The 22,523-nt window shown below is 37.3% G+C and overlaps 1 protein-coding gene across 1 annotated transcript in view; it reads right to left on the reverse strand.

Moving 5' to 3' along the window:
- Positions 1 to 1,354: 1,354 nt before the first annotated feature.
- SLC9A2 (solute carrier family 9 member A2) overlaps positions 1,355 to 22,523 on the reverse strand; it is an 81,225-nt gene continuing 60,056 nt past the window's right edge. Inside the window, exons 6-12 of the mRNA XM_081069710.1 lie at positions 21,380 to 21,469; positions 20,775 to 20,845; positions 14,863 to 15,024; positions 8,859 to 8,955; positions 6,793 to 6,924; positions 5,524 to 5,614; positions 1,355 to 3,978 (exon numbers count right to left, since the gene is read on the reverse strand). Coding sequence (XP_080925836.1) covers positions 3,608 to 3,978; positions 5,524 to 5,614; positions 6,793 to 6,924; positions 8,859 to 8,955; positions 14,863 to 15,024; positions 20,775 to 20,845; positions 21,380 to 21,469 — 1,014 coding nt within the window. The 3' untranslated portion in view covers positions 1,355 to 3,607. The remainder of the gene's footprint in view (positions 3,979 to 5,523; positions 5,615 to 6,792; positions 6,925 to 8,858; positions 8,956 to 14,862; positions 15,025 to 20,774; positions 20,846 to 21,379; positions 21,470 to 22,523) is intronic.

A 22,523-nucleotide genomic window follows, 5' to 3' on the forward strand; every position in this document is an offset into this window, starting at 1 on the left:
ATGCAACATTAGAGTTTCAAAACTAACCATGTGGGGGCTTTGTCTGCACATCTGTGGTGGCTGACCCCATCTGAGGGTGTCAGCCAAGTGTCGAGGATTGGAAAGAATTTTAAAGGGAAGTCTCATTTCTCTTGAAGAAAGAGCTACTGCCCCTGCCAATCACCAGTTACCCAAATGAAGCTCTCGAAGGTCTTACAAGTGATTTGAAGAACGGGCCATATTAAAATGCGGGATATAAAATACCAGCAAGGTATTAGGTTGGTGCAAAAGTAAGTGCGGTTTAAAAGGTTAGAAATAATTGCAAAAACCGCAATTACTTTTGCACCAACCTAATACATGTTTTGCTCTAAAAATAAAAATAAATTAACCCAAAACCCCAGACCACCAGACTGTCAGCATTCATGATCCTTTCTTGTTCAGGTTGAGGAAGAGAATATACAGTGTTCAGGCCTCAGCAGATCATGCGAAGAGCTGCTTCAACAGGAAGTCTCTTATCTCTCTTTAAGGAATAAAGTCAAGTGTAAACTTTGAAACTAATAAAATATTACAGCTCTCATGATTGATGAAAAGACAATTTTAACATACTCAGTGCAACAAATGTAAAACATGCTGAGACATAATAAATAACTGTGCTTCTTTATGCTTTTTATTTAAATAAACACCCCCCCCTCCTACCGTCTTTCCCAAAAAATAAGACCTAGCCAGACCATCAGCTCTAGTGCATCTTTTGGAGCAAAAATTAATATAAGACCCAGTATTATATTTATTATATATTATTATAGTACATATTATATTATTATTATATTATACCTGGTCTTATAGTAAAATAAGACTGGGTCTTATATTAATTTTTGTTCCAAAAGATGCATTAGAGCTGATTGTCCGGCTAGGTCTTATTTTCGGGAAACATGGTAGGTAGAATGGTATACCCCTCTACAAAGCTTAGCAAAAGCCAAAGGGAATTTCATCCCAGGTAATTTGGAGTCATATATACAAAACAGATTTTTAAAAGCATCAGACTTCACAGGCCAATTTCTAGTTGTTTGCTAACTGGCATCCCTTATTCCCAATAGTCGGCCCTTAGAATTATATATAAAGAAGCCCTGACTTGTCACTTACATACAGTTCAAATCAAATTTGTTACAACAAACACCAAAGACCCACCGACATTTTATAGTCAGGGTGGAACTTTGTCTGGATCCAGTGTTGTTTGAATTAGGAGTCAGTTACCAAGGGTTGGGTATCTCGCTGTATTACTGAAATTTAGACTGTTTTCATATTTAAAGGGTTTCAGTTCCATACTCTGTCCTGTATAGTGTGTACAATTTAATAATTTTATAAAACAGAAGAAGTTATAGAGAAAAAGCTAAATGAAGTCAAATTTATTTTTCATTGCTTTTATCATTCAACAAATAAGAAAACATTTACACTGATAATAAAGATAAAATGACATAAACTGTTCCCTTTTTCAAAATTCACACAATGTCATCCAAATTCTTTATTTGACTTCTAATAAGTGAAAGCTGAATTTGGTCTACCTGCTTAAGGAGAAGTATTGTAAAAATTTTCATTTTTTTCTCCTTCAGTTCCATAGTCTCCTTATAAAATTTATTAATATAGAACACCAGGAAAAATCAAGAAATTTATTTTTAAGTTTCCTTTCCATGTCAATATTCCTTTTCAAATTTCATAAACTCACTTCTTAAAATTTAGTCTTAGCATTCTCAAAAATACACATCACATCTCTTGAATTATATTCCTATAATAAAATTCTAACGTAGAAGTTTTCATTTCTTTTCAACAGATGAATTACATAGTTTTATAAATATTTTCATTTAAAATAAAGATTTTTGGCACAGAGTCCTAAAGCTTGTAGTTTTCAAATTATGTCTACACTGCTTTCCACGGATCAACTGAGCGTTTCGGAAGGAAACTGCTCTTTATGAGCTTGTGTCTTGTGTTTATACTCCTGTCTGTCTCATGCCCAGCAATCTAGCAGTATTCCAAGACTTTAGAACATGACAAAAAAGTCTAGAAGATTTACTTCTCCATGTCGGTGAGGGTAGAGGAAGAGGATAGAAAACCACAGCCAAGGATTTCTCAGTACTGTATCTTTTTTGTTGAATTTATCCATGTTTTCCACCCATAATACTGTGGTCACTTGGATCCTTTGCTATGTCTCCAATGTGAATCCATGGAACTACAGCGGTGGCTTCATACCTAAACCCAGAACTTTAGAATCTTGTTCCAGTCAAATTTTAAAGAGGAGTTTTTCAGAGGGGGAAAAAAAAAAGAAAGAAAAAAGTGACAGGCCAGTGAAATCTACAGTTTAAGACACAGATTCAAGCCATCTTTAATCATGTTCCACTGCTTGTCTTTCTGCTGTACTTTTAAATAGTACTCAGGTGAGTAGAATCCATTTTTATATAAAGAATTGGAGTTACTACTTTATTGAGGGGTAAAGGTAACAAACTTACAGACTAGTGCAAAATAACAGAACTCCCACTTTCTCGAAAGTGCTTCCTGAATAAAATTCAAAACCTGAACTCTCACCAATTTGTTAAACATTGGAATACTGTTCATATAATCTTTCAATCTTGTCTGCTTAGAGCCTCTGACCTGGATTCAAAGTTCTAGAATGTTCTACAGAAAAATGCCTGGAGCAGGTGGTCCTACATGAGTGTGAACCTGACTCTCCTGCATCCTCCTCCCAGGATTGCACACTACAAATCTGCCAACAAGTTGTCAGCAGGCGCTGCCCTGTCTCCCCGCACACCACATGAGTCCCACACGTTGGAACTTCATGCAAAGCTGCCACCAACTTGGTCACACACCAAAAGCTGGTGTCACCCACACAGCCTTCCTCTTTGCACCATTCAAACCCAAAGAGGAGACGGAATATATGTCACCTCAAGCAAATGGCAAAATGAGGAACAAATTAAAAACCAGCTGACTCTCAATATTCCTTAGGAGTAGCAAGATCTCTACCTGGCACTCTGGGAGCCAGGCCATCTCATCTTTTTAGGGATTCCGGTTGTCTCCCGCTTTGAGTCATCAGGTGTCTGCTCCACACTGTGCTCTTCCTTTACCAAGCGGTCGTCAGCTCACAGTCAGGAAACGCCTTGACTCTGAGCTGATGGCCCCCCAGCCTCTAGGACTACCCTTTATGCCTTGGGAAGATGTTCTGAGTATTTTTAGTGCCATTTACTTAAAAACTGATTACAGATATACATGTTTTTTCATAAATAAATTTTGAGACATGTGTATATATTAAAATTTTCACCAACAAGGGTGTATTAAAAATTTCAAGTTCCGTCGTTCAACTTCAATAAAGGCACTCTTTGCTTTTCTGTAGGCCTGCAAACTGAAGTCATAAAAGACATCCGATGGGACTGGGACTGTTTTTCTTTGATTTTCCTCTTCTTGGGATAAGCAATCGTCCCATTAATCAATGGCGTGACTGTGACTCTATCACCCAAAGAAAGGATTTAGAGCCATAGAGGGTTTTAAATGGATTCCACTGTTGTGCCAGGATTCAGGGTAACAACCACAGCTGTGCTGAGTCATTTACCCCCCTCTCCTCCCAGGTCAGCTTTGGCCATTTCCATTAAGGCTTCTCACTCCCAAAGCGGGTTTTCTGGCTTCCAGGTTCCGATGCCCTTCGGACCAGCCGGGGTGGCGGCTTGGGTCTGTTGCTTTCAGTCACATTGTCTTCCCTCACCAGGCCAAACTGGCCTTTGGAGAGAAGGGGCTGCCGGAGCACACCTGGGGTCTGGGTGCCCCCCTCTTTGCTGTGGGGAGCTGGGGGACTGCAGGGCTGCCCTTGGCCAGAATCGACGTCCATCTCGTTTTTCCATTCCATCTTGTAGGGCTGGGGGGCTTTCTTTGAAAACTGTTCTGGCAGGAAGCGCCTAGCTCGGGGCTTTAAGTTGAGGACAGTGGTCCCAGCGTCTGTGTCTGAGTCGCTGCTATTGCCACCTACCACAGAGCAAAAGAAGGACAACATGGGCAAGCATTCCAGGGAGAAGGTGATACAAGTGACTCAGCCATACCTCAGTGGGTCGGCCACTGCTGCGCCCCCAGGGTGGGTGGGAGGTCCAAGGGCTCCCTCTGGCTCTGAGAGATCTGGGCATTTTGCATGATCTCCGTGAGCAGTCAGCTCCACAAATGTCTACTCATACTGATTTTGAAGAGTTTACTATGTGCCAGACACTGTCCTCAGCACTTTTAGATACATTAACCTACTTAATCCTCACAATCCCCCATTTTACAGAAGTTCCACCGGGATCGATAAGGGGTGGAGCTGGGGTTCAAACTGGGACTACCAGGCAGCAGTGGTCGTGCTCTCACCTGCTCCTTAGGAGCCACCCCAGGAGGCTCCGCTCAGGGTCTGTCACACAGGAAGTCACCAAGGATTAACTGCTATTATGAAGATTCTTGTCTTGGTCTGGAATCTCTTATACAGCCTTATTTATTTTCTTTATAATTTTATAAAAAGGCCAAACATCAATGTATATTTGCCAAGCAAAGGGAGGAGGCATGATTAGAATCAGATAGATCATTGTCAAAATTCTGGTCCTAGACTATGGAGGTTAGAACAGCTCGTAGGACGCTCCCAGGACAACTCCCAGGAGTTGAGACTCTTAGAAATTTAGAGCATTTTAGAGCATTTTTGATGGACGTGTGGTGATAACGTGGCCCACTCTGTTCTAAATATCCAGTGCTCCCTTTTTCTCCCTTCTCATTTTTCATCTCACTCTCCATTACCACCAGCCATCATTAGACTTTCCTCTTCTTGGTTAATTAAATAAACAAGCAAAAAGGGGGGGGATTATTACTGTTACATGCCATATTTTAATAACGCGACATCCTAACATATTTCTCCTGGGGTTTCACAGAAAATGGCTTGGAATTTACAGAAAGATTATCATCAAATAAAGAGCTATTAGACTTTATGTCAAAGTTTTAATAATTATATACAGAAGTAGAATATACAGCTGTGTTTATGAAAATACATTAGAATTACTGTAAAAATTTAAATACACCTTTGCAGATTTACAACTTTCTATGTACCTCTTCACTGACCATGTGGTGACAATATTTGCTTTTGTTACCATGTTTCCCCGAAAATAAGACCTATCTGGACGATCAGCTCTAATGCGTCTTTTGGAGCAAAAATTAATATAAGACCCTCTCTTATTTTAGTATAATATAATACCAGGTCTTATTTTAATTTTTGCTCCAAAAGATGCCTTACAACTGATGGTCCAGTTAGGTCTTATTTTCAGGGAAATGGTATATCAAATAGAATCATTATGAAAAATCACTGATTGAGTTATTTATAATGTGCACCGAACTCCATTCAAAAAGGCTGCAATGCGAATAAAAGGTCACTGTATTGTTATTTTAGCTTTGCAAACTATTGAACTCATTGTGATTCATGAAGAAGAATAGGGACATCTTTCTATTCTATAAACATTAGTAAATAAGCGTCAAGTAGTTCTACTCCAACTGTATCATTACCTGCATTAGAAATATTCTTTTTCTTTTGTAGCTTTTCTGGAAGCTTTGTATTTTTTGGTAAGGATAAGTATCGGGAGGTCGAAGTGGAAGCCTGTAAAGAAGCAGAAAACCAGACTTAGACTACGCAGATGTCATTTGTTATATACTAGAAGTTTAAAATTTTATGACAGACATTATTAAAAATTAAAATTTTAGTTCTCAATTCCAAAATTACTTTGTGAGGGGCTGTAGGGATGGGGAATAAAGTTCCAAGCAATAATTATTTAATTTCAAATAACTAAACCTCTTCTAAAATATAATAGAAATCAGGAGTGAGGAAAATGGAAATAAAGTGGGACTATTAGAAACAACGTCTGAAAACTATTGGGTTTTCTTAAAGAAAAGTTACTGAACCACCTATTTATGACAACAGTATTACTGAAAAACTTAGAACCTATATGGATGGGGAAGAAGACGTATGAAAAATGTAGTGCATTTAATTTATTTACTTTAATAAGTCTTGAAAATGATAGAACAAAATGTATTACTATAACTAATTTGCTGACATTTCCAATGCCACATTCTCCAGTTTCTTTAACTTTCAATCGATGCTGCCACATTTTACACTTTAAAAAAAGATAATCTTGTTCATATACAAAATTTCGATCTCTGACAACCAAACACAGAATACTTTCAAAAATAAGATGCATGCCTGCTGTGTTAAATTAAGCAATGATAGTATCTTTTGCAAATGGCTTTTCTAATCTATTGACAACATGGACCAAATGAAATGCTGAACAAACTCCCCGGTGAACACTCACTCCCCAGCCTTCTGGAAGTCAACACACAGCGGACTTACAGCCTCTCCCTGGAAAGCTCAAATATTGCTTTGCAAACAAAGCCTGGCCCAGTCATTCTGTTTCAAATTGTAACTTGCCTGACCCTTCTTGATACTGCCAACTTCCTTCCTGGGCTATTTTAATTTTTTTCCATAGCACTTACTGCCTTCTTTCTAACAGATAATTTGCTTAGTCTATCTATTGATGACTTCCTTCTCCCCCACTAGAATTTGAATTCTACAAGCATAGATCTTTCTCTTTTGATCACCAATGTATTCCAAGTGCCTAGAGCAGTGTCTGGAACATAACAGTTGTTCCAGAGACACGTGAAAGGCTGTAATTAACTCCAACCCAGTATTCCTAAGAATCAACCTTCAGCAGCGCTTCCGGGACGGCTGCTGGTTCCCCTCTTGGAAGCCTTGTGCATCCCAGAGGCACAAAAGCCAGTTACCCTGCGCTCCCGATTCAAGCTGTTGTCTTTCCTAATGCTTTCCCGCAAACTGTGCCTTCGGCGGATCAGAATCTCCTTGGCTTGTCTCTCACTTGTGTCAGCCGTCAGATTGTGTCTGTTGTATGACAAAGTCTGGAATGAAAACATAAGCGACATTTTACCAAAAAGAAAAAACAGAAAAAAAGAAAGTAAAAAAAAAAAAAAAAGTGACCACTGCCCCAGAAATTCCAAAACTTGACTACGTTCCTTTGGCTTTGCAACTCAGCTAGGTATTTAACAACTAATGGGCAAGGGAAAAAAGTATGAAAGTTAACATTCTTTAAAATTTGGAATGTATTCCTTTTCTAATAAAAGCTAGTGGATAAGTTTTTCCCCCCATTGGAAAGTGTGATTTTTTTAAATGAGAAAAATGATGGAATTCATCAAGTGCTTTCATCTACCTTGAAGTATCTTGTATGTATTTTCCATCATTAGCGGCTGGGGGAAAACCATACAAGTCATCTTCATACATTCTCTATTGGACAGGAATTAATGGTATAAAAACACATCACTTTGAGCCACTTGGTGGTGCCATGTGCTTTTGGTTTTGACTTAGGAACATTTCTTCTCAACTGGGTTGTCAAATTGAGAGAGCTGCTGCTACCTACCACCAGCAATGATCATGACCTCGTATTTGAAGCAGTAAAATGCCTCAATGAGGGCTGTACATGGCATACAGTTTTAGTTTTATAAGCTATATATAAATTTGTTTCCTAAGACAAATTGTCATTCATAATTAAGTTCATTTTCTGACAGAATTAATGTGTACTTCTTGAGACTATTGCTGTGCCCAGACTCTATTAGGCCTAGTAGAGAGATGCAAAAGTAATAAAGGACAGGGCTCAATTCCTGTTTTGAGAAACTTACTATCTAGTTGAGCATCTAAGGCTAACAAAAGAATACAAAATCATGAAATTTAGTGCTAAATGTACGTGGTACAGCACGAGCTCTAAGTGTTATCCCACTTAAAGACGGGGTTGGGAATAATACAGAAAGTTGGGGAACCTTAAAAATGAAAGGGTCAACTAAGCTGACAGGAAGCAGCCGTGGAGACAGGAAAGAGAGCATGCCAGGCCAAGGAATGAAGACAGAAACCTGTACTCCGTGAGGGCGTGGGGTGGGTGGGTGAGGGGGGCGTGTCAATGAGGCTGGATAAAGCAGAACTTGGATATAGAGACCCCAAATTTGCAAAGAACCATTGAGCCTGGAAGCCATGACTGTTGTGTTTCATTTTAAATAGGAGAACACTGCTATCAAAAGGTGTTTTAGGGAAAAGGGTGGAGCAACAGGAATGTAGGGGACAGCCTTTGGGGAGACCAGCTAAGAAGCTACAGAGATGACCCTGACACGAGTGAGGGGATTCCTGACAAGCAGTGTGGCCTGTGCGCCACTTCACCTCCCTGTGCTTCATTTTCGTCATCAGTAAAATGGAGTCCACGGTAACACTCACTTATTAGAGGATTACATGAGCTAATACATGCGATACGCTGAAATGGGGCTTGGCAAATTGTGTGCATTCACTGTTAGCTATATGATTAGCAAATTATTGTGTTAACAATGGAAATGCAGTGGAAGAAGTGACTCAGATGATACAGTCAAGAAAGAAACTATAGCATTTTATGAATAGCATGATTAAATATATTTCTTTAAGTCTTAAAACATAAAAGTATCCATTAAAAAATAGAGGGCAATCAATTATTTTCTTCACAACTAGTTAATGTGTGTTTGCGTGTGTGTGTGTGTGTGTGTGTGTGTGTGTGTGTGTGTGTGTGTGTCTAATCTCCAAACCCATAGTAGCAGAACTCCCAGGGGCCTGCAGGCCTTCACCCTGGTGCCCGGAGGAGAGTGGTACCCTAACAAGACAGCACACTGTAAAACAGGTCTGAGAGAAGACAAGATGCCTGGTGTGGGACCTCAGAGGTTGGTGTAACAGCGGGGCGATATCCACTCTAATTGGTAGCACAAAATCAGAAGGCTTATTTTTAGTCAAAAGCAAGTCAATATTTAGCTAAATAAATTATCCTTACTCGCTGACGAATCTGATAGAGATTTCTTGATAATATTTCTCGAATTTCATCCATTTCACCAGGCGTGAGCTTCCTTATTTTTTCTTCACGACAGTCACTGTGAAAGTTTAAAATAATAAGGTTTTAGTATTCAAAAAATATTAAAATCATCAATTTTCTTTTTTACAGGTACAATACCATTAAGTAAGAAGAAGAACCTTAGTTTAAAGAATAATATTTAGGAATAATTCAATATTTTTAAATAACTCAAAATTCTGAAACTTTTATTTCAGTATCTAAATCATTCAGGACAAGTTCAATCATGCACATGTTTTCAGAGTCTGTTGATGTAATTATTTTTTTAAGAAAGATAAACTATAGTACCTTACAATGTTATCACTCCATTATTTCTAATACTCCATAAATAAAGTAATATGGGACGGTCTTTTTTCCCAACAGAAATGTAATTAGATATATTTTTGCTCTTGTGACCTGGGCTTTTAAATACTCCATTAGAAATATCTGCAAAGACACCACTTATGTAATATGTATGTATATACAGTCAATCCTTATTAACCAGGGATTTCATATTTGCAAATTCACTGACTTGCTAAAATGTATTTATAAACACGTGATCAGTACTCATAGCACTTTGTCAGTTATTCACAGATATATGCGAAGTGGGGGGAAATTTGAGTCGATCAACATGGAGATTCCCGAAGGCGGTTGACCATGGCAATGCTTTGCCTTCTTGTTGCAGCTCTCGTACTGTCCAAAAATGTCCTTCTCATGGTCTATTTAATGACACATTTTCCTCATTTTTTGGGTGCTTCTTGTTGGTGATGGTGCTGTTTTAAATGGCTCCTGAGCACAGTGCTGAAGTGCTATATGGAGTTCCTATGTGTAATAAGATGTGAGGGGCCTTCCAGAGAAAATCTGTGTCAGAGAAGCATTATTCAGGCATGAGTTATGGTGCCGTTGGCCACAAAGCCAATATTAATGAAACAACAATACATATTAAATAAGGTGTCTTTACACAGAAACATACATAAAACAAGATCATGTACTGATAGGCTGATGAACCCATTGTGACAAGAAGCTCCCAGGAACCTCACCCTGGATTTCTCCAGGAGCGATGGTTAGTATTTGCAAATCAGTGTTCACCGCAACGTAATAGAACGTAAATGCTGCAAACAATGAGAATTGACTGTATTTACATATTTTTAGTCTAACTCCTTCGAAAAGGCTTTGAGGGGGTCTTCACAAATATATAATACAATAAAATAAATAGGAAAATAAGAAAATAAATAAAAGCTGGGATGGTTAATATACATAAAAGCATATAGAAGATGAGCCAAGGGCACACAAATTAAAGAGCATAGTTCTCTTATATTATTTTTAAATGCAAACTTACTGTTACTGTAAACCAACCATCACAGTAATTACTGGGGTACAAAAACCTATGTGCAAAGGGTAATGGAGACCCACAGAGGAAGGAACACAGAAATTCAAGGCTTCATCAGGACAGACTTCTCTTATTTAGATGATTCATTTTTGCCTCAACTTCAGTTGCTCAGATGATTTTTTAAAGAAGCATCTTTATAAACGCATTGTTGTTTAGGTAGCTGTCCAGCTTTCCAGTTAGGTCTTTTGATCAGCAAAGTTAATTCACAGAATTTTAAAGTCAGAATGAACAAATAAGATCCATAAACAACAATCTTTTTGATGCCTGATTTTCTTTTTTTTTTTTTAATTTATTTTCTTTTTTTAAAAATTCACTGGGGTGACAATTGTTAGTAAGATTACATAGATTTCAGGTGTACAATTCTGTATTGCATCATCTATAAATCCCATTGTGTGTTCACCACCCAGAGTTTTCAGGAACAGTTTCCCTCCAAGTTTTAGTACATGTGCTGCCGAAGCGAGCACTCCCCACCAAGTTTCTAACCAACATATGTTTGCATAACTCTAGTGCAAAATGCACAACTACCTCCCTCGTGGAGCCTTAAAATATCCACTCTGATTATGAATTTGTGACTTTCTACTTGTGTTACTGTCGAGTTTTGGTTTATTATTTTGAGGCTATGTTATTATTTGTATGCTAATTTAGACTTGTTTTGTCTTCTTATAGAATTGAATTTTGATCATTATAAAATGTACTTCTTTATCTCTAGTAATTTTTCCCCCATAATGCTTACATTTTATGGCTATCATATAATTACACAAACTTTCTTTTGTTTAGTGCTTTAACAGTATATTTTTTTCAACCTTTTCTTTGTAATCTTTCTATACCCTTACATATAAGAAGTGTCTTTTACAACAATATACAACATGAGTTGTACATTTTTATCCATTCTGAATTCTGATCAGGTCCCCCTTTTAAATGGAGTAAGTTTATATTTAATGTACTTACCTTTGGATTTAAGACTATTACCTTACTGTTTGCATTCTATTTGTCCCATATGTTTTATGATTGACTTTTCTACTTTGTTGCCCTTTTACAATTTATTTTATTTTGTTATTTCATTTCCTTTCTCTGGTGGCTTGCTACATTCTTTTAATATATTTTTTTTTTAGTGGTTACCTGGGATTACAACATAAATCATTGACTTATTAAAGTCCAAAATACATTCATTTTTACCACTTTCTGGACAATGCAAGGACCTTAGAATACAATAACACCATTCACCTCCCTCTCAATTTATAACCTATTATTGTTGCTAGCTTTAATTTAGTATACATTTCAAACCCCGCAGACATTATTATTTTATGCACATAATACTCATTTAAATTTTACAAATATTTACTATTTTCATTGTTTTAATCCCTTTCTTCATCTGAAAGCTTCTCCATGAGACTCTCCCTTCTGTCTGCAACCCTCTATCATTCACTTTAGTGTGATGGTTTTTGTCTGAAAATGTTTTTATTCTAGATTTTTGAAGGGTAGTTTAGCAGGAAATGCAACTCTAGGTTAATCAGTTACTTTCTTTAAGAATTTTGAAGATAGCAATGGTTTCCACTGCTTTTCGTTGAAAAACAGCTGTCAGGATAGTTTTCTTTTTTCTTTTGAAGAAAATAGGTCTCTTTTTTTCCTTAGAGTATACTTAAAATTTTCTTTTTGTGTTTTTGATTTTTAGCACTTTTTGCTACCGTGTATCTACTTTTGGTTTTCTTTTTATCTAATCTGCTTGAGGTTTGTCAAAGTTCATGTCTTTTATCTGTTTGGGGAAATTAACAGTCATTTTGTCATAAAACAGTGCTTCTACAAATTTCTTATCTCCGTCTGGAAGTTTTCACCATATCCTATATGTTTCTTACTTTCTTTTCAATATTTTTCATCCCTTTTTTTTCATTTTGTGCTTCATTCTGGTTATTTTGTTCTGTCCTATATTCCAAGTAATCAATTCTCTCTTCAGCTGTATCTAATCTACCTTTACACCTATCAAATGAGAGTCTATATTTAGTTACTTTATTTTTAGGTCAAATATTCTACTAAGATATTTTTTATTTAATAGTCTCCATGACAATGCCAAAAATGGCAATGACATTTTCTTGCCCTAAACATATTATTTTTATTTTAAAATCTCTGATAACTCAATTATCTGAATCCCCTTTGCACCTGTTGTTACTCTGCTATTGTTTATCTTGTCCTCAATGTTTTCAGTCACATTTCCTTGTCTACTCATTTTATTTCGATTGGTTGCTAGACATTATATATGAGAAATCATAGTGGTAGTTTAAGGCTCTTTTCCTCCATAGAAGGTTTAAGTTTACTTCTCTCAAGCAGCTTGGATAGGGGTAATATCAATCTCATATGACTTAAACAATTGTGGATTAAGATCATTCTAGATTGGACTTCCATTCTTTGAGGGCTAAGCTGTAGAATTTTGAGGTAACAACCTATGTTTGAGTATAAGAGCTCTTCCTTCTTGATAAGTCCTGAATTCCAATTTTATTCTCTAAGACCAATCAGTCTGCCAAAACCTCTATTTAGGTCTTTTAGACTGTCAGACACCTTCTCTGTAATCCAGGGAGAAAACAGCACCAAATGCTAGTTCATCTCTTGGACTTCCTTATTCTATTGACTCTTAGCTAAAAATAGTCCTCACCTCATGCATACTCCAGATTTCATGCAAATTTTTAAAATATATTTTGTACTATTTTTCTAGTTGTTCTCAGAAGACGGTTTGGTCTGTAACACTCAGCTCATTATTGCCAGAAATACAACTCCTTATTATCTATCTCCCCTTTTGCTTGTATTTTTCCCAGAGAACACATTTCAGGAGAGATAGAATGGTCAATATAGCATTCATTTATCTAGTTATGTGGCTAGCCATTAATTTTGTAAACTAGTTCCCTAACCCTAAACGTTTGCCTTTACTCTGCTTATTAGCAGCTTCAAAAATGAACTGTGAACAGAGAGTAAAACTGACATTTCTTTCTTCTTTGATCACAAAGACAATGGCTCTCCTGTTGGGAAGCTGGATAATTGAATTATCCCTTGCTTCAACTGCAAATGGAATAGTGCATGAGGAAGATAATGAAATTATACACCTAGAAGGAAACTTAAGGATCAAGTCTAGCTCCATCTTCTACTTGGAAAAACTTAACCTCAGGGAAATAAATGAACCAGTGTAAGGTCACACAAAGAGTTATTTGCAGAGTATAAATCAGCCATTCTGTTCAATCCACTACTGTTTATAATGCAATAATAATGCCTTTACTCCAAACCATTCTGATCACTATTTTTTTTATTGTGTAAACTCCCATAATTTTTATAGGGGACTTAGAGTCCTAGTAAAAGTCATAGTTTATATGGTTGGGTGTGATTTGGAGCTTCCTCTGTCATTTCAACTCTCCCATAGATAGCATTTTAATTAGGTGACATTTAGTTTAAATGAGCTTGAAGCTCAAAGTGAAAGAACAAACCAGTGGAACCTGTAATTTCTGTCATTTTCGTAATAGAAAAGGAATGATGATTACATGATGACATAACCTAATTTGCTAACTGAGTATTTACTGTTCTACTAAAGATTTGCTATAAGATTTTGGGCAAATCACTTCCAAATCTGAGTATTCATTTCCTCATGTTTAAAATTGAGCAGACAGACTAGGTCAGTGGATGTCAATCCTGGCTGCTTATTAAAAACATGTGAAGAATTTATAAAGATATCTATACCTGTTTCTCAATACCAGAGATTCTGACTTTATTTGGTCTTGATATCTGTATTATTTAAAAACTCCCAAGCTGTTTCTAATGTGCAGCCTGGGTTGAGAACCAGTGCACTAGATTATCATTAATGTTCTTTCCAAGCTTTAAACTACGAGTATGAGTAATCTATGAGGAAAAAGCTAAATAACTACATGTATATATATAATACCGTGTTTCCCGAAAATAAGACATAGCCGAACAATCAGCTCTAATGCATCTTTTGGAGCAAAAATTAATATAACACCTGGTCTTATAGTAAAATAAGATAACTTTATAATATAAAATAACATGATATGATATAATTAATGTAATATAATTAATATAACACTGGGTGTAATGTAATGTAATATATAATATAATATAATATAATAAATATAATACTGGGTCATATATTAATTTTTGCTCCAAAAGACGCATTAGAGCTGATGGTCCAGTGAGGTCTTATTTTCAGGGAACCATGGTAGCAAATATAACACATCGAAATGCCTGCATAAGAGACTTTACTTTTGAAAAGCACTGAATGACCCAAAGCAAATATAACAAAGGCATAATCATCCTAAACATGACCAAGTGTTTTCTGACTAGTCGATTCTAAAATAACATGGTGTGATGCGGCATGACATGATATGACATGACATGACCTAGCATAAGGTACACATTTCTAGGCTTCACAGTTTAGCCAGAATCTCATTCTGCTGTGAGGTTATAAGGTATCTCTCTAGGACATAGGTCGAATTTGTTGTTATTACTGATTTCAGAAAACTATAAAGACATATTAGCAAAACTAACTTTTATTTGCAAAATAGTACTTACTTTAGAGATGCAAAAGAAGGGACAGTACTTATCATCCCAGTCTCTGCCATCTCAATGGCATGTTTTATTTCAAGCTTTTTATATAAGGATACAATGCTTGACTTGGGTTGGTTTTCTCGAATCAAAAGCTTCCTTAGGTACTTGTCATCAAACTTCTTAAACCTGGAAATAAAGACAATAAAAGCTTCAATTAATTAATACCACACTAAGAGAAAAATCTGTTTTCAGCAATAAAATCATTTCCACTGCTCCTAGGGAAATAATGTGGTCCCACTATTTAGCTAGTCTATTCATTATATATATTTTTATATGTGCATACCTGAATACATATGTACGTAAAATATGTGTATATATGTGTGTATATACATGTATGTATTTATGTATGTGTGTATGTATGTGTGTATATATACACGTGTGTATATATTACATATATATATATTACATATATATATTACATATATATATTCCATATATGGATACATTTTTATATACAGCCATGTCATATATCCTGGGGTTGCCAACAAAAGGTATACACGACTTGAATTCATCTTTTGTTATCGGTATATATTGAGTATTACAATTTTAATGCAGTTTTTCCTTTCTTAAAATGTGTATACATTTTTGGCACCCTCTTTATATCTAATATTCACTAATTATAGATTAAATTACATCTATTTCTACATTTCCTATTTTTCTGCTTTCCCTTTCATCAAATTACTTAAAAGTGTTAATACTCTCTATCTCCTCTAATTCTCTCTTGAACATTCACAAATCAGGCTTTTGCCTCCAATATTCTGTTCAAACTACTAAGATTGAGGCCATCAGTGACCCACCACCATATAAATCCAATGGCCAATTATTAGTCCTCACCTTTTCGGACCTCTCCTGCTTAAAACATTTTCTTCCAAGACACCTCCTTATGGTGCCTGCCTACCTCTTTCTCAGCCTCTTTTTGTTGGTTATTTTTCTACTTTCTGGCCTCTTCATGTAGGAGTGACCCTTGGTCCTATTCTCTACCTCCACTCAAGGCGATTGTGCCCAGTCTCATGGATTTTAATTAAATCTCTATGCCAGTGACTCCTGTCAGTATCTCCAGCTCCAACTTCTCTCAAACACCAGAAATAAATATTCAACTGCCTACTCAACATCTCCAGTTGCATACCTCGTAGACATCCCAAACTTAACATGTTCAAATTGAACTGATCTTCTCTTACAATACTCCCCTATTCAGTTAATGACAACCCCAACTGGACAAAAACCCTGATGTCATCTTTGATTCTTCTCCTTCTCTCATCTTCCATGTTATGGCCTGAATTCAATATCTGTCTAAAAATTCACATGTTGAAGTCACAACCCCAGTACCTCAGAATGTAACCATATTTGGAGATAGGGGCTTTACATGGGTAATTAAGTGAAAATGAAGTCACTCAGGTGGGCCTGGATCCAATATACCTGTATAAAAAGAAGGAAATTGGGACCAACATATACAGAGGAAAGATGACATGAAGACAGGAAGAAGAAGGCCATCTACAAGCCAAGGAGAGAGGCCTCTAACAGATCCTTTCCTCACAGCCCTCAGAAGGAACATCTACCGACAATTTGATTTTGGATTTCTAAACTTCAGAACTGAGAAACTAAATTCCTGTTGCTTAAGCCACCAAACCTGTGGCACTCGTTATAGAAGCTCTAGCAAACTAGTATACCCTATCCATTTGATCAGCTATTCCTGTTGTTTCCACCATCAAAAAAGATACAGAATCCAATCATTTCTTACCACTTCCATTGGCACCACCCTGGTCCTAGACATAATTTCTCAACAGATTCTTGCAATGAGCACCTAATTGGTCTCCATGCTTCCACCATTGCATTCCTACAGCCTATCCATAGAAGCCAGTGTGATCCTGTTAAAATGTAAGTTGAACAATATGACTCCTTGCATGTCACTTGAGTAAACATGCAATGACCTGGAGTCCCTACATAATTTGGAGCTGTGCCTCTTAGTACTGTGTTCCTCTTACTCAGGTCCAGCCTCACTGGTGTCCTGCCTGTCCTGGAAACTTACCAGCGGTGCCCCCATCTGTGGGCCTTGGTACTTACTATTCCTTCTACTAGGTACACTCCTCCAATATACCTGCAGGGCTCATTCTCAGACCTCCCTAAGTCTTTCCTCAATCGTCACTTTTCCAAAAGAGCCTTTCCTATCCATCCTATTAGAATTTCATGCCACCCCCAGCACACTTCCTGTTCTATTTCAAGGATACATTTTTCTCCATTGCAGTTATCATTTTCTAATATGCTATTAATTTTTTACCTTAGTTTCTGTTTCCTAACACTAGAATGATATCTATGAGCAGAGATTTGTTGTTGTTTCCCTGTATCACTAGTGCATAAGCAGTGCCTGGCACACTGTAAGCCTGTATGGAAGAATGAATCACTTGATCCCAACTCTTCCCCGTATCCGCATCCTCTGCCATATCACTTGACACCTTCCTTCCTCCATGGCCTCGATAGCCTGCCCTGTCCTGATTCCTGACTCTGGGCTCAATAATGCTACTTGCTTTGGCCAATGGGCTATTAGCAGACATGATGATGGAAGCAGAGGCTTAAAATGGGCCTGTTCATTAAATCTTGCCTCCTGTGCTTCCATAATTACCACGAGAAGGATATGCACGCAGTGACTCCTTAGTCCCAGGACAAAGGTCAATGCCACCTGAAGCAGAGGTAAGTCACCCCAGTCACAGAGAAGGCCAGCCGGGATCAGCTGACAACCAGCCATCCATTGAAGTAGGAGCAAGATCAGCCCAGAACAGGTGACTCTCAGCCTCTAAACTCAGGCGCTTTAATAATAAGTGACTTGTTTTGGGGGTGGTTTGTTATGGAACATTATTATGCCAACTTGTAAGTGAAACAGCACGTAATAAATATTGGTTGAGAAAGAAAGGGATTTATTACAGTGATCACCATAAGCCCAAGGAGGGTTACAGGCACACCTGTGCTTTGACAGGGAACAACTTTAACCCCCATTCTCGGTGCTAGTCCTTTGTTCTAAATACTTTGTTCTAAATACTGGAGGGCTATGAATAATTAAAGAGAGCCATAGCTACTCTAAACACTGGGCCTACTTCTTTCTAAGTTTATTTTGAATTTCACATTAAGCCCTAGAGCAGGATTCCTGGCAGCAACACATCATGTTAAACTTTTATGATTATTGTTTTAGCTATTCACTAAAGATAAACAAAAGGAAGAATAAACACTGAAGACAATGATATCTGACCTATTTAGCATAGGAACTGTGCATTTTCTTTCTTTGCTTTGTTTCCATTCCTTTTATTTCTCTGCCAAGCTACACACAGGTGGTTTCTTTCTCCATTTGGTTCCTCTTGCCTAGTTTGAGAAGCTTCGCTATGTATTACCCTCTCATTTCATTCTCAAAGGAGCGAATGCCTCAAAAATTGTTTAGCAGGATGACGAGAAATCCACAGCCTAAGGATTCCAGAGGAAAGGGAAAGATATCCAACATACCTAAAACTATCATTGCTTTTTATGTCATCTCTAGTAAATCAACAATTATATATGTACCAGACAGGATGTGAGTGGAACTCATGTTAAAAGTGGCCTGTGTCAGCACCAAATCCCTCCGAACCCACTTCCCCACTCTACCTGCAGTATACAGTACACCTGATGATCCAGAAAATTATTTGAAATTTACCTGGAAAACACCATGCATGGAAATGCATAGGGGTTCATGACATTATTAAATGAAGCATGATTACTGCAGAGAAAAATGTTAGACATGTAACTGTTACCTTTCAGGCAGGAATTAAAGTTGTCTCTGCCATCCTTAGTATTTATAGTCCAATTAGCCTGGCAGCTTGCAGATGTCTGCCTGTAGCAGACTTATGTACCCCAGAAAAAAAGTGCCTTTCCCTGAAAAATAGGATGTATGGCCTGACTTTCTCTGACTTCACCCAAGTTCTAGAGAAAACATACATGATCAAAGGGTCCATCTCTTCCTTCTCCTAACACTGCCCCAGGGACTGCTGGTCTGATTCGCATACCTACTCACATTTATATGTCCCCCCTGTTTGGGAGGCAGAAGAGTGGTATAAATCTTTAGCCTGATCTTCCGTTTTGAAAACAAAGTGTTCTGGGGTACTACTGTCACTTGTCACTTCAAGCAAGGACTGACAGGATGCTAGAGAAAGAAGAAAAGTGGTTGGGTTGAAAGGGAGAAGGTAGGTGGGTAATAGGCATGGCTATGGAAATTATGGTGACAGACGACAGGCAGAGAAGTCCATATCACTGGGTAGGCACACACTGGGATGGTTCTTAGAAGGTACCAGGGATGTAAAGCAGGGCAGCATAGAAAGTCACATGGCTGACGGTTAGGGATCTCTGCTCTACCTCGTGCCTCCAAAACCGTGACTAGTGCCCAGTATAAACGGCCACTGTTTTCATAGTTTTACAATGATTTTAGTTTGCTTTGTTGTATTACTCTGCGCCCCCATGTGGCTAATTAGGCACTCTCTTCTGAACAAATAAAATGGTTTTCCTTTAGAGATGAAATAAGGCTAGATCCCTGGGGCCTTTTTACATTGGCAAATGGTGTGGTCAGGCTTGTAAAGGTTGCACTTAAAGTCTCCATAATTCATTTTATTACTTAATGATATCACACACACACACACACACACACACACACACACACATCTATATGCTGTGTGACTGTTTTGTTGTCTTTACTGTACTGCAAAATTTTAAAGGCCTGAGTCTATAGCTTATACTTCTCATTTAGTCTAGTATCATGTTAGAACATGTGAGCAAACAGTAAGCATTTAACAATTCCCTTATGTTAAATTACATATATTGGTAAGTTGGTCAACTTCATGTTAATTAGCATTGGGGGGGTGCAATCTGTTAGCAAGTTAGGAAAGACAAGGCAGGAAAGCCAGAGGCATCCACCAAATTTAACTTAGAACCTGTCCACCTGTCCTCAGTGACCAACAGAAATGCCACCTCCTTCAAAAGTCTTTCCTAACCAGTGATTCTGCCTGGCTAGTCTACCTTTTCTACTTCAACTACAAAATCCTTGACAAGAGACAATGAATCTTATTTCTCTACCACAGAGCCTTTAAAGTTAAAAAAATCGATAGGTAGATAGATAGACAGAAAGATGATAGATACATAGATAGATAGACAGGTAGACAAATATACATTTATGTAAGTGCACATGATCTTTCAGATAGCTAACTTTAAAAATATTTCTTTTCTGTTAGTCTCTTTATATCCTCAGGTTCTCTGAAGACCTTCAATACATGTGGGAGAACAGACAATAAGGGAAACCCCAGTTTTTAACCAAATAGATTGCATTCCTCAGTTTCTCTTGCAGTGACAAATGTCCGTATGACTGAGTTCTGGTCATATAAGGTCAGGCCATGTGATATAACTGGAAGAATTGTGTGGAAACTTCTGATAACTTTGTTAGGAGGAAGCTGGTACACACTTTTTTTGTGTCTTCGTTATCTTTCTTCCTACATGCAGTCTGGATGGTGCATTAGATGGTTAATGTTGGGCCAGCCATTTTGATCTAAGAGGCAACTTTAGAAATGGAAGTTGTTGGTGGAATCAATTAGACAGAAGGGTCCTGAGACCATGAGGAGCCTGTGCAGCAGGACTTGTCTATTAAACCTACATTGCCTACCTCTGGCTATTTACATAAGAGAGAAATAAGCTTCTCTCGTGTTAAAGCCACTATTGTTCCAAGTCTCTGTTATAGCTGAATTTTATCTGAAAGGACACACTGTGGCACAGTATAGGAAACATGTACAACTTTGAAAAACAAGGTAAGTCAATAAGTCAAGCTTCCAGAGTGATCCAGAGCCACTGCATAATGTAATGACATCAGACTTTCTTACTTGTCTCTCCAAAAGTTGTGACCCCAATGTCCACAAACATCTTCAATCCCAGTCTTCACGTGATCAAAAAACTAAAACAAAAAAGGCAGGCTCATTGATTCAGTTTTACCTGAGATCAGTAATTTCCACTTTATTTATATCATGCCTGAATTTCAAAGACCCTGACAGTTTTGCTTTTCGTTTTTGTTTTTTTCACTAAAAGCAATAAAACAATAATTAACTGTCAACAAATTGATGAGATGTTTGTCACATGCATATTAAGCGAATCTTTGATTATTTTTCTCATCATAAGTTTATTCATAATTTTTGAAAATATGAAATAAGGCAATAATTTTCCAGTAGAAACATTTTCAGGTTGAAGGAAGTAATAGAAGGGGATTCCTTGTCCTGTATTCCTAAGAAGATCAGCAGGCTTACTTGAAGAAGCCACCATGGGGCTACATTCATTCTACACCCCCAACTCACGTCTTTCTCAGCCTCTCTCCCTTTTTCCCTCTGCCATTTCCCTATTCGTCAGGAAATGAGGACCATGATGTAAAACTGTTTGACTGAATCCAACATTTTTTCTTTTATCATTTAAATTGTTATAGTATATTAAAACCTACCCGACAATGGATTTCTTCACTGACAGCTTGCTGTTTCTTATTGGACCTCTTAACATCAAGAAACTCCACCAGGGGTCGAATGGTTATTCCCTGCACATAAAAAAAGAAAGTGAATTTACTTATAGAATAAAATTAAAAATTCAAGAATAACTTTTATTCTCCTACGCTTTGACAACCAACAAACAACATTCTGCCCCAAATGTTTAACACAGTACATGCAACATTTTGGAAACTTTTCCTTCCCCTTCAATAGCTGGCATGTTTTCAGAGGGCCAAGTCCCAACACCTGCTACTAGAAACAAAACACAAGAAACTGAAAACGTAATTGTAAGAAATAGAAAGAGAAAGAAATTCTAAAAAATAATAAAATATTATCCAAATCCACGGTATCGCCTACTTGTATTATCCACAGAAAACTTTTCAATGATTCTTACATTCATTAATTTATTAAAACAGCTTAATCAATTATCTACTGCATACATGTCAGCAGCTTGGACATTTGAGACCCAAAAATGAATAGTTACAGACCTCAGCTCTAGGACTTTGTGGTCTAATGGGGAGAAGGATATACCAATAACAGGTACAAAGTAGGCAAAGGAAGAATAAGAGAGACATACACACAGAAAGTGGGTCAAGAAAGGGGTTTGGTAGAGAGGGAACACTGGAGAGGTGTCTTAAAAGGTGTTGGAAATATATTGTAGCAGAGACCAAACACAAGCAAAGGATCAGCAGTGACAAAGGGCACAGAGTAGGTTTGGACATGCTCACCATGACCCTGGGAAATGGAGAGAATCATAGGATATTTGGCAAGCAAAGAAGAAAAAGAATGTCCTTAACATGATCAAAAATTAAATTATTTGCTAGAAATCTATAGTGAACATTTGACTTCATGATGAAATATTAAAAGCATTTCCATTAGAACTAGGACAACACAAGGATACTCCTGATGGGCTATTCAACATAGTTCTGCAGGTCTCAGAGACAAAGAGATGGAAGTGTAGATACTGAAGATGAAGTAACAAGATTTTTGTTGTTCACGAATGATCTACTTTTTTTTGTTTTAAAGTATCTAAGACAATCCTTTTTCATTTAAAAATAGCAAGAAAGTTCAATAAAGTGACTAGACATAAAATCAACATACACA

The sequence above is a fragment of the Rhinolophus hipposideros genome (assembly GCF_964194185.1).
Source record: "Rhinolophus hipposideros genome assembly, chromosome: 12".
Lineage (NCBI taxonomy): Eukaryota > Metazoa > Chordata > Mammalia > Chiroptera > Rhinolophidae > Rhinolophus > Rhinolophus hipposideros.